General features: G+C 38.2%; 1 protein-coding gene across 1 annotated transcript in view; it reads right to left on the reverse strand.

Annotated features, from left to right (window-relative positions):
* The window catches only part of MGAT4A (alpha-1,3-mannosyl-glycoprotein 4-beta-N-acetylglucosaminyltransferase A), a 108,595-nt gene that overhangs the window by 23,755 nt on the left and 71,248 nt on the right, over nt 1-13,592 (reverse strand). Inside the window, 3 exon segments of the mRNA XM_032653359.1 lie at nt 2,401-2,476; nt 4,224-4,337; nt 5,125-5,171. Of these exon segments, the coding sequence (XP_032509250.1) occupies nt 2,401-2,476; nt 4,224-4,337; nt 5,125-5,171 (237 nt within the window).

Here is a 13,592-nt window from a genome sequence, read left to right on the forward strand (position 1 = left end):
TGACTCTGATACAATTCAACCACATTATTCAAATTTCACCAGTTTTACATGCACCCAGTTGTGTGTAGCTGTGTGTCTGTGTGTTTAGCTCCATGCAATCTTAACACGTGTACATGTGCAAGAGCACTAGTAGAGCTAGGACACAGATCAGTTCCATCACAGGGACTCTCATGCTACCCTTTGCATCCTCAGCCACCTCCCTCCTTTCCCCCCATCCTAGCCTCTGGTAACCAAGAGTGTTCTCCATCTCCATAATTTTGGCATTTCAAGAATGCTATATAGGGATCTCCCTGTTGGCACAGTGGTTAGGAATCCGCCTGCCAATACAGGGGACACAGGTTCGATCCCTGGTCCGGGAACATCCCACATGCCGCACAGCAACTAAGCCTACACGTCACAACTACTGAGCCTGTGCTCTAGAGCCCGCGAGCCACAACTACTGAGCCCTCATGCCACAACTACTGAAGCCCACGCACCTAGAGCCCGTGCTCCGCGACAAGAGAAGCCACTGCAATGAGAAGCCCGTGCACTGCAATGAAGAGTAGCCCCTGCTCGCTGTAACTAGAGAAAACCCGCATGCAGCAACAAAGACCCAACACAGCCAAAATAAATAAATTAATTAAATAAATTAATTTTAAAAAAACAGTCTTGGGTAGGATACACCCCCAACATATGCAATCTTGAAGTCATGTCCCTGGGATAATTATGAAGTCTGGATTACAATACTTTGTACATCATAATGAACTCACTGAGATAATTCTATATATTATGTAAAGACCTGAAGGTAAAGCAACTCCCTCTTTTCTGAGGCATAATTTTTGGGCAAATAGGGTAATTTTAAGAATGTTCAGTGGATCCATATGTGAAAGACCTGAAAAGCTGGTAGCAATCTTAATGACCAACAATAAGGTCATCGTGATAGCTGAAAAAATGGTACTTCCAGAAGCAATTAAAAATTATACCAATCTATAATTACTGGCATATAAAGGTGTCTACAGTATGTTAAATGACAGCAAAACAGGCTTTAAGACAGTATGCACAGGACACTCCTGTTATAAAAAGGGTTGTATTAAATGAGTTAATATGTGAAAAACAAATTTTAAAGAACAATGCCTGACACATGGTAAGTATGCAATAAATGTTAGTTCATAGCAGCTGTTATTGTTATAATACATCATATATTGACCCTGCTTAGGGGAAGTTTTCCTTACCATCCTCTTTCTTAACCCCCATCCTTTTCTCAATTTTTAAATATTAACTTTTCCTACACTCCCCCCAAAAGGTTTAAGGTTCCATTAATTCTTCCCTTAGAGGAAAACTGGAAACAAATTTTAAAAGTGATATAGCTACACTTTTAAATTCTCTCTATAAAGTTCTTGACCATAATGTAAATATTTATATACTGGCCCTAGAACAAAGAGCAAGGTTCAACTACCATAATATTTGGTATACATTAAAATAAAATGCTATGAAATTATTATCTTAAAACTAAAATCAAACTTCTCTAATGTATTTAGAGGAAATGTACTACCTATATCTAGGATATTGTGTTTTTTTATATGCACAGCTGTTGCATCCTGTTATAGACAATGTTGCACTCTATCATCATTTCCATTTTCCATCCTGTGAACCAAGGAAAGGTTCACGCACACCTGAATGCAGCTGGCTCGAGGTACAATGTCAAAGGAGACAAAGTCTGCCCTCAAGAAGTCCACCTTCCCATGTGATGTCAGCCTCTTTTCTTCCTTCTCTCCCTCCCCAGCCCCTGCCAACAGCTGCTTAATCATGTCCTTCCTGTTCAGGGACCAGGGCTGCTTCTTGCCACTCTCATCCAAACATCCACCCAGGAAAGGATCTAATAACTTTTATACTGGAAAAAAAAAATAATTGACAGGCTTCGTGTGCCATATACCTCTCAGGGGTATTTGCATTTGAACAGGGGATAAAGACGTTTGGTTAAAGAAGTGAAATTCCAGTGGGTGAAATTTAAGCTTAAAGGTTTGAAAGAAACAAGAGCTTCCTAGAATTATTTAAGTTGCTGCCTACCTGGCTACTTAAAACCCTTATCATGATGGACTTACTGTTTTAGCCATGCTGCTAAAAGTTGCACCATTAGAACTAAGTGTCACTTTACTATCTTCAGTACAAATGAAAATGTATTGAAGTGCACGAAACAACTATTTACCATAAGACCACCAAAATAATCATGAACTAAACCAGCGAGTGGAACTGCAGAGCCCGTGTTCTCAGTGACGTGATCAACCCTTCTGCTCTGGCATACTGTTTATGATATTATATTTTAGAGGGTTTATGCTTTCAAAACTTCGTTTTCATGAAAATATACCCTTCATATTACTTTTCCTTTAAAAGTGTGAAAAAAAAAACCAAACACACACTTACCTGGATGTAATATGTGCCCTTTTCCTGAGCATACATCATTAGAAAACAATAATCGAGGTTTTGCTTTGTTCTCCATCTGAAATAAAAATTTTCAAAAAAAGTTAGGGACTTCCCTGGTGGCTCAGTGGTTAAGAATCCACCTGCCAATGCAGGGGACACGGACTTTATCCCTGGCCCGGGAAGATCCCATATGCAGCTGAGCAACTAAGACTGTGTGCCACAACTACTGAGTCTGCGCTCTAGAGCCCGAGAGCCACAACTACTGAGCCTGCGTGCTGTAACTACTGAGGCCCACACGCCTAGAGCCCGTGCTCCACAACAAGAGAAGCCAGTGCAATGAGAAGATCGCGCACCGCAATGAAGAGTAGCCCCCGCTCGCCACAACTAGAGAAAGTCTGTACGCAGCAACGAAGACCCAACGCAGCCAAAAAAAAAATAAAAATAAGTTAGGAATCAGACTCAAAGTTAGCAAAATAAGGTTAGATGTATACTATTTTATAATATATAAAATATTTTATAATATATACATATGCAATATATACATCACATATTGTATACATGACATTATATATATACCCAATGTATAGTTATGTATTAGAAAGATAGATAGATAAATAGATGGATGGATATCACACATATAGGATATAATCACTTAGGAGAGAGTGAATGAGAATTCACTCTTCTCTAATGAAGGCTTTATCGAAATATATTCTCAAAAACACTAATCCTCAAGGTGTCCTGAGGAAAAAAGGAGTCTAATGTCAAGGAAGTTTGGGAAGAACACATATTCCTCTTCTAGAGACGTATTAGTAATATTAGAGGCATTTAAACATTCAGCAGTAAATACATTTGTTGAAAAAAAGTTTTTAATCCAATATTTTCCAAATTTTCTTGACCACAGCCCCCTTTTCCAGTAATATCTTAATGTCTCTAGAACCTAGTGCTTCACATACAGGTAAAAATGCTTTAAAAACCCAAAACATCATATTACAATTTACAATATGAGAGCCTTTTGGTGAATTCTCGGCAGGCTACGGAAACACACTGACCAATGTGAAAAAGAGAAGTGGTTTTTCTAAAAGCCAGTTTTAAAAAAAAGCACACAATAAGATAAAAGCTTTGAACCACTAAGTAAACTTCTCCAGAAAATACCTTACAAGCTGATATGAATTTATTGAGTCTATCCAGAGTTTTTTTCAAACAAATTCGATCCTAAATTTTTAAAATAACATCATATTTATTGAGAGATAATTAACTAATTATAGGGACAAATCTGTTTTTGTGACAAATTAACAACTCAAGAAATACAATAAATCTCTTCCCAACACAGTGTTTTTGTCCCTTTTTCTGGTTATAGGCAATCCCAAAATAATGCCAGTATCTCTTAGCTTACTTTGTCTTTAATAACAACACAAGGAAAGTTTCCCTTTCAACTTTAGAGATTCAGAGATAAATAAATTCAATTGACTAATGATTTTATTGCAATACAATTGTGCACAAGAGTATTATTATTTTTATCACTTTTATTGGATCTGTTCTCATTTATGTTACGTACAGACATGAGATTTCTGTCTGGACTAACTTTTGAGTTATACTCAATATACTCTTAAGAAAAGTTATAACAACACAGAGCAGCACGGTTATAAAATTCATTAGATCTACCAAATTCAACCTCTCATCAGAAACTCCACAGACTTTCCAATAAAATAATCAAAAAGGTCATTAGCTCTCAACTAATTAGCTCAACCCTAAAATGAGTTAAGCTTCGATAAACAAGGATGACATTTATTACCTATTATACTCACAAGGGTGCACAGGCTTACCTTATTCTTTCTTTAGAATCTCCAAATGTCTCCTTTAAGTTTGTCAAGTCAGGATAATAGCTTTCAGGAGGTGATATTATTTCCACCAAGCCAGAACTGATTTCTTTAGAAAATCTATCATGAGAAAGGTTGGCTGAGTTATTTAAGTTCCGTGGGATTTTATATCTTAACGATCAACTTATGTGTATAACATAAAAATACATTTAAAAAAATCTCTGGTTTTAGCATATTGATAGACAAAGGTAGAGCCACATTATCTTAAACAAGGACCTTTGCTTCTCTTTTGTCTTTCCTTTTAAAGTAAAAGATATGTCTTTTGGGGGCAACAAGAGATACATTTCAATGAAGAAATCCGTATCAGGACTAATTTCATGATACTGCTCTTAAAACTACAAAGGCAATATTATAAAAACTAATGGTATCTGCAACTTACTAAGCTGTCCATCTGTTATCTGCTATGCGCCCCACTCACATAAACTGTTAATAAACCTCTGCAGATTTTTAGACAATAGTTTAGCACTGAGGTTTGAAACTGCTACCTGACTAGCTGCCCTGACAGCAGAAATTTTTTTTCTTGCTAAACAGAGGGTGAAAGGATTTAAGTGATCTCATATGACTCTCTATTCACTGTCTTCAAGATAAAAATTGTTGTTATGGTAGTGTTACATATATATGACATTCAAGTCTTTTCCAAAACGAAATACACCAATGTATCCCATCAGATAACTTGATATATACACACATACTTTATGATAACATAGAAAGACCAATGATAGGTGGTCCAGTGAACACTGAACTCCACAGAAAAAAAATGAACTGTAAAAGGTGTTTTCTTTTAGCAAAAAGCCAAGAGATAATAGTAAGTAGAATATTTCATTTCCATAATTAAGAAGAACTTACCTCTTTCTCCAGGTTGGCTACAACACCATTTACATAATCAATATCTGTCTGGGAGAGAAAAAAAACAATTATACCAACATTCATGTTTTTATATTTTTACCTTTAATTTTATTTAACTTTTAATTCTGAACTCAAATTAAATAAATGATTAAAACATTCATCGAAAACATGAAATTTTCAGACAACTTATGGGATTTGCACTTCTGTATTCTACTGTATTGCACTGCTGTATATCGCTGAGTACTAACCAATACGATAAGCAGATTCTTAAGTTTTTATTGTTTTCAATTGTCTATGTTCAATTCAGTAGAAAAAAGTGAGCACGGAAACTATTTCTACTTCTTCTGCAACATCCAAACGGTAAGTAGTGAATAAATAACAGATGCAGAACGCTATAGGGAAAGATTTTTCCACTTGGAATCATAAAACCACGGTTCCAGATTTGCCTCTCTAGCTACTGGCCTGTACAATCTAAAGAAAGTCACTCTCTGAGCCTCAGTTTTCTATCCTATTTAAAGAAAAAGGGCGGGGGGAGGTTTGGGAGGAAATAATACCTCAGACACTATGACATTACATGATAAAGCTATGTAATAAAAAGCAGTGTTATTCTGTATTACTGTTATTTTATTAGTAAGCTGATAATGAGAACCCAAGTCAAGAGTACTTTAATCAGTCAGAAAAAAACGTTTATCAAACCTGTGAACTTCTAAATTATACATACAAGTGGAGAGCCAATACTCCCGACCAATTTTAACTACAGTGACAACTTAAAATGCTCAACTGTTAGAAAGAATCAACGATATCTCTAGTACAATCTATGTTATAAAGACTGCGAAAACACTTAATACTTGAGGAAGATAAGCTTTATCTTTTTGGTTTGTTTTAACACTGGAAATTACAAAACTACTGGATTATAAAAAGTTGTTTTAGAGGAGGCTTTTTGGAAAAGTATTTTAACTTTAATTTCTGTTAATTGAAAGTAATTCCTATTTTAATTGTTAAAGATGTAGGAGGGAGACAACTTATTAAGATCATATCCTTCAAACTCTTAAAGAACTACGGAAACACAGCTCAAAACCCTCCGTCCTTCCCCTACGTAAACCCAAACACATCCTACCATTCATCAGGCTATGATTTTAGAGAACATAATCAAGTCTGGTTTATATAACCTTTAATGAGTTTAGTAATACCTGAAATTCAATTTGATAAGCATTTATTGAGAGCTAGTATTTGCCTAGCCAAGGAAACAAGATACAGATGACAAGTCCAGCTCCCGTCCAGCAAGCTATCCAAGACGGCGGCCAGAAAGATAGCTTATATGAACATAGATCTATTATGTAATGTATAATAAAATTTATGAAATGCAAAGTGATCCATACCTACAGACTACACATAATCGTTATGATGTTGCATGCTAACTGACGCAACTAGCAAAAGATTCACTTAAGCGATGGTAACTGGTGTCACCATTATATACCAGAAAGTGATCCTACCTGCTATCAGCCAAGGGATTGGTTGTGGGCTCCTCTAAAGAAAGTAAACATGTAACTGGCCTGGAAACACACAGCCAGGCCATCTTCGTCCCCATTCAGGGCCTCTACTTGCCTCTCCCCAACTCTTAAATGTTGGCCATAGACGGAAGTCTCTGAGATGTTGGGGGCTTCACATGCTTTAAATTAAAAGAAACGCTTTTTCCTGAAATCTTTTTTAAAGGTCTGTGGAGACTTGTTTAAAAGGTACTATTTTTGTTTTTATTTCCATTCTCTAGGAGGTGGGTCAAAAAGGAATCTTGCTATGATTTATGTCCTAGAGTGTTCTGCCTATGTTTTCCTCTAAGAGTTTGATAGTGTCTGGCCTTACATTTAGGTCTTATAATCCATTTGAGTTTATCTTTGCGTATGGTGTTAGGGAGTGTTCTAATTTCATTCTTTACGTGTAGCTGTCGAGTTTTCCCAGCACCACAAAAATAAAAAAAATGGGACCTAATGAAACTTAAAAGCTTTTGCACAGCAAAGGAAACCATAAACAAGACAAAAAGACAACCCTCAGAATGGGAGAAAGTATTTGCAAATGAAGCAAACTGGACAAAGGATTAATCTCCAAAAATTTACAAGCTGCTCATGCAGCTCAATATCAAAAAACAAACCCAATCCAAACTGGGCAGAAGACCTAATAGACATTTTTCCAAAGAAGATATACAGATTGCCAACAACACATGAAGGATGCTCCAACATCACTAATCATTAGAGAAATGCAAATCAAACTACAATGAGATATCATCTCACACTGGTCAGAATGGCCATCATCAAAAAATCTACAAACAAGCAATGTCAGAGAGGGTGTGGAGAAAAGGGAAGCTCTTGCACTGTTGGTGGGAATGTAAATTGATGCAGCCACTGTGGAGAACAGTATGGAGGTTCCTTAAAAAACTAAAAATAGAACTACCATACGAGCCAGCAATCCCACTACTGGGCATATACCCTGAGAAAACCATAATTCAAAAAGAGTCATGTACCACAATGTTCATTGCAGCTCTATTTACAATAGCCAGGACATGGAAGCAACCTAAGTGTCCATCAACAGATGAATGGATAAAGAAGATGTGACACATATATACAATGGAATATAACTCAGCAATAAAAAGAAATGAAACTGAGTTATTTGTAGTGAGGTGGACGGACCTAGAGTCTGTCATACAGAGTGAAGTATGTCAGAAAGAGAAAAACAAACACCGTATGCTAACACATATATATGGAATCTAAAAAAAAAAAAGTTCTGAAGAACCTAGGGGCAGGATAGGAATAAAGACACAGACATAGAGAATGGACTTGAGGACATGGGGAGGGGGAAGTGTAAGCTGGGACGAAGTGAGAGAGTGGCATGGACATATATACACTACCAAACGTAAAATAGATAGCTAGTGGGAAGCAGCCGCATAGCACAGGGAGATCAGCTCGGTGCTTTGTGACCACCTAGAGGGGTGGGATAGGGAGGGTGGGAGTCGCAAGAGGGAAGAGATATGGGGATATATGTATATGTATAACTGATTCACTTTGTTATAAAGCAGAAACTAACACACCATTGTAAAGCAGTTATACTCCAATAACGATGTTAAAAAAAAAACAGGTAATATTGTCCTCCAATTCTGAGAACATATCTGTGAATCTATAAATGAGATATGCATATTCTTAGGGTATGTGAGTGATAATGATTGGGACAGGTGGGAAAAAGAGTAGACATACATAGCAAAAGAAGAAAGAGTATTCCTCCCAACCCCCGGAGAAAGCGTCTTCTTCATGGTTAACTAAAATTAAAATTTTTAAATTAAAACTAAAGGATTTATTAATACATACTGCAACATGGATGAACCTTGAAAACACTGTGCTAAGTGAAAGAAGCCAGTCACAAAGGACCACACATTTCATAACTGCACTTATATAAAATGTCCAGTATTTAAAAAATGCCTATTGAGACAGAAAGTAGATTAGTGGTTGTCTAGGGCTGGAGGGAGAGCAGTATTAATGGGTAATGGCTAAGGGGTTCAGAAATTTCTCTTTGAGGTGATGAAAATCTTTCAGAAATTGATTAAGATGATGCCTACAGAACTCTGGCTTTAAATAGGTGAGTTGTATGTTATGTGAATTCCAAAAAATAAATAAATAAATAATCAAAAACAAAAACTAAGAGATAGAAAAAAGTTAAATGTAAAAAAAAAAAACGTATTTCAGATTGCGCATACAGAACTATGGGTCAAGCAGCTTCTCTTAGGGATGTATAAGGAAAAGTTTAAGAAGCATAAAAGCAGGTTCAAGTAAGTCACTAATACTGACACCAATTCATCATCATAGAGTCATACACACGTAACAATTCATCAACATATACACTTGGCTTAAGAATCAATTTTACCAGTAGTGTATAAGTTAGATGAAAGTAACAGTAATAAGATTCCAATCTTTACTCTAATCAATAATTTATAAAGTTCCAACTGGAAAAGAAATAATTCTTTGCCAAATGTCACGGCGAGTCAGGAAACTGTACAAAGTCATATGATTTCAGGGAAACTTTCAATTAAGATCATATATAAAATAACACATCACTGTTGAAATATGCTATAGCTGTTGTGTTCAGTAATACTGCAAAGAACAAATAAGTGAAATAGAAATCTGAGTGAAAAGATACTTTTAGAAATAAATCATAGAAATTTATTTCTAATGGCCCAAAGAATAAAACAGAAAGAGGCAACCTCCTATGAAAGGTAAACAAATGTTACAAATGTCAGAAACTTTAAAACAGTTACCAGTTGTAAGACAGTTACCCAGATGAAAAAGGAAGAAATTTTAAGCACTAGATCAAAAAAGAACATAAAATTAAGAGGACTGAATTTTAAATAACTTGAAGGTAAAAACTGATTTTTAAAAATGTCCTTTATATGTAAATTTACTATCTTCTTTCCAATCATTTCATTCCACAAATATTTACTTGGTGTCTACACCATAATTGGGGATATTTATATCCGTATCATATCCATATCATCAAGCTCTGAGTTTAGATTAGCAAATAAAATAGACAAGATGTCTGCCTTGTGAAATTTAAAATTTGTGGAAGTTGCAGTCCATAAAGAAAGCCAAAATTTATATATATATATATATATATTTATAATTGAATATTTATTAAGTGCTATGTAACTAGTATGCAATAATAGAGGAAAGGAAGCAACCTATTTAAACAGGATAGTCAAAGAAAGTCTGAAGATTTGACATCTGAGCCCAAATCTGATACATATTTCTATTCAAATTGACAAAAATAAACAGAAAATACTAAAAGGAATATTGTAAATTAATTCATATGTTAATTAGGGCTTTGCCTTTGCCCTTAGACAGGGTATGTGCAAGATAATCCACTGGAACAGATCATAGCGTAAAACTTTCTATTTTGTATATATTTTAGAGGGTATAATATGCTATTATTATAACATGTACAGACTGGGGGGAAATTGCAGATTTCAATGCGATGCTGAGCAGGAAAGCTGGGCATGCACTGCTGTACTGGAAAAGACAAGTCCTGGTGAGACAGGAAGGTTGAATTAACCAAACAGGCCACCAAGTGGTCACTGGAAATAGGCCATAAAAATAAGGATGGGGCTTCCCTGGTGGCGCAGTGGTTGAGAGTCTGCCTGCCGATGCCGGGGACACGGGTTCGTGCCCTGGTCCGGGAAGATCCCACATGCCGTGGAGCGGCTGGGCCCGTGAGCCATGGCCGCTGAGCCTGTGCGTCCAGAGCCTGTGCTCCGCAACGGGAGAGGCCACAACAGTGAGAGGCCTGTGTACCGCAAATAATAATAATAAGGATGATATCCACCGCCTTTGCTGGTTATCTTCTAAATAACCTCTGATGGCTTTATATCACTCGGTTGATAGCTCTGTTCCAAGTCTTCCCTATCCTTGTTCCTAGGGGCTAAATTTTCTTCTAGTTATGGGTCACTTTTTTTTGGGCTCCTTGGCATACTGGTTAACAATAACACTTTTTTATTTGATACTGGATGTTACAAACGGACACTGCTGAGTGTCTTGATTTTGCTGTCTTCTTTTAGCAAGCGCTGAGCTTTATCCCAGCAGACAGTTATTTGTGGATCAGTTGATCCTTAAAGGCCTCTAAGCTTTGCTGGGGTGGGTTGAGAATAACCACTTCGAGGGTGACCACTTCTTTGGCGTCTCTACTGAACGCCCTGGGTTATCACCAGGGGCTTACCGTTCTGGCTGGTCAACCTCATCCTACATGAGCAGAGGGATATGGTCAGGTTACAGCTCCCTGATCATCCTTTTTCCAAACCTGTGGAGCTTCACCCTGTGTATGTGGGTCCCCACCCAACAAAGACTCAAAGGCACCATCATTTTCTGTTCAGCGTCTCTGTTCTGCAATTTCCAGCTGCTCTCTTCGGGATTCCCCTTCCTGCAACGTGATCTGGAAATATCTCCAGGCAGAAAGATGGGACAATCGTGGTGCTCATTTCTCTCTCTCAGGGAATCACATCCTGCACAGCCTGCTGTCCACTGTCTGAGAACAACTAGATGGTATATTTTGTCTAGCTTTTTAATTGCTTATAGCACGAAGGTAAGTCCAGTCCTTATTAACTCCATCATGGCTAGAAGCAGACGTCTTTTTTTTTTTTGCGGTACACGGGCCTCTCACTGCTGTAGCCTCTCCCATTGCGGAGCACAGCCTCCGGATGCACAGGCTCAGTGGCCATGGCTCACAGGCCCAGCCGCTCCGCGGTATGTGGGATCTTCCCAGACCGGAACACGAACCCATGTCCCCTGCATCGGCAGGTGGACTCTCAACCACTGCGCCACCAGGGAAGCCTGAGAGGTCATTTTTATATAACAAAGAACCAATGAGAATTCCAGAAAGAGAATGTGTACAAGTGACAAATCAAAAGGACTAAAATGACAGGCCTGTGCCAGAATGGAGCTGGCAGCTCATAATAAATTTTGTGTCCCTAGGGGTCCAAGGAAAAGCTATTCCTATACACCTAGTGCTTGGTTTTAAGGTTCTATAAATTCAGCGCAGATGTACAACAAAGGCTAACAAATACCACAGTTAGCTTGTAGTTTCTAAAACAGTCAAGCTGTTCAAAGATAAAAGTAAGAAAGTGGAAGTGAAAAGGACACACAAGTGAAAAAAAGAAACCTACTTCTTCATTTTCAGTATATCTCTCATAGCCTTTCTTCCTTTCCTTCTCCTAACAGTCAGCTGAGGCTACAGCAACAGTTCTCAAACTTCTGTGATCAGAACCCAATCAGTTCAAAATATGTTCCTAGTTTGATGACTTCTCACCACCTCCAAGCCTAGCCTGGATTATTACAAGTTTTCTAAGTAGCCTCCTCGCTTCTGCCCTTTCCAAAGCAGCCACTGTGATCCTTTTAAAAAGATGAGTTATACCAAAAATGCATAACTGCAATCTAATCATGAGAAAACATCAGACAGACCTAAATTGAGACATTCTACAAAATAACTGACTAGTACTCATGAAAAGTCTCCTAGTTCATGAAACACAAGAAAAGACTGAGGAGCTGTCAAAGATAGGAGGAAACTGGACTTCCTGGGTGGCACAACGGTTAAGAATCCGCCTGCCAATGCAGGGGACACAGGTTCGATCCCTGGTCTGGGAAGATCCCACATGCCGCGGAGCAACTAAGCCTGTGCGCCACAACTACTTAGCCTGCGCTCTAGAGCCCGCGAGCCACAACTACTGAGCCCGCGTGCCGCAACTACTGAAGTCCGCACGCCTAGAGCCTGTGCTCCGCAACAAGAGAAGCCACCGCAATGAGAAGCCCGTGCACCGCAACGAAGAGTGGCCCCCGCTCGCCACAACTAGAGAAAGCCCGTGCGCAGCAACGAAGACCCAACACAGCCAAAAATAAATAAATAAATATTTTTTTAAAAAGGAGGAAACTAAGGAATCAGAACAACTAAATGTGGTGTGATATTTTGGATTGTACACTGGAACAGACGACCTTAGGTGGAAAAACGTGGAATGTGAATAATGTCTACAGTTTGGCTAATAGTATTATATTAATGTTCATTCCCTGGTCTTGATTATTTGGCTACATAAGTTGTTAACATTAGAGCAGTGAAGGGAATACTCTGCATTACTTCTGCAACTTTTCGGTAAATCTAAGTTATTTCAAAATAAAGTTTTTTAAAGTGCCTTCAAAGAACAAAAAACATTAAGTCAAGTGTCTTCTCTACTTGAAACCCTCAAATGGCTTTCCAGATTAGCAGTTCACAAGACAGACCCACTCCCTGTTTTCATAAAGTAAAATTTTATTGGAACACAACCCCACCCTTTCATTTACGTGTTGTTTCTGGTGTTTTCGGGGCTACTACAGCAGAGTTGAACAGTTGCAACGGAGACTGTGTGGCCTGCAAAGCCTGAAATGTGTCATGTGGCCCTTTACAAAAAAACTTTGCCACAGTTTCCTGACTGAGAGTAAAAGCAAAGTTCTCATGATGGCCTGTAGTGTGCTCAGTGATCTGGCCCAACCTACTCCTCCTCTGCCGACCTCCTACTGCTAAGCCCCTCACCTTTTCTGCTCCAGCCACACAGGCGTTTCCTTGCTGTTTCACAAAATGTGCCCAGCAATGCTCTCACGTGAGGGCCTTGGCACGTGCTGTTAGTCTGCTTGGACTGTGCAACTGTTGCACCCTTCAGGTCTTTGCCCAAATGTCCTGACCACTCTGATAAACCATCCCTTGGCAACCCTGTACTCCCTTTCTTATGTACTCTGATTTATTCTCCATAGCATTCTCTACCATCTAACACATCACACATTTGTTTTTTATCTGTCCTTCTCTACAATGTAAGCTTCAGGGGGTAGAGGCTTTTATTAGATGATATGGCTAACACCGCTGCGTCAGTAAGTATTTGTTGAATTACAAGCAAGTTTTATAAGATATTATATATACATA

This window comes from Phocoena sinus, chromosome 13, assembly GCF_008692025.1.
Source record: "Phocoena sinus isolate mPhoSin1 chromosome 13, mPhoSin1.pri, whole genome shotgun sequence".
Classification (NCBI taxonomy): domain Eukaryota; kingdom Metazoa; phylum Chordata; class Mammalia; order Artiodactyla; family Phocoenidae; genus Phocoena; species Phocoena sinus.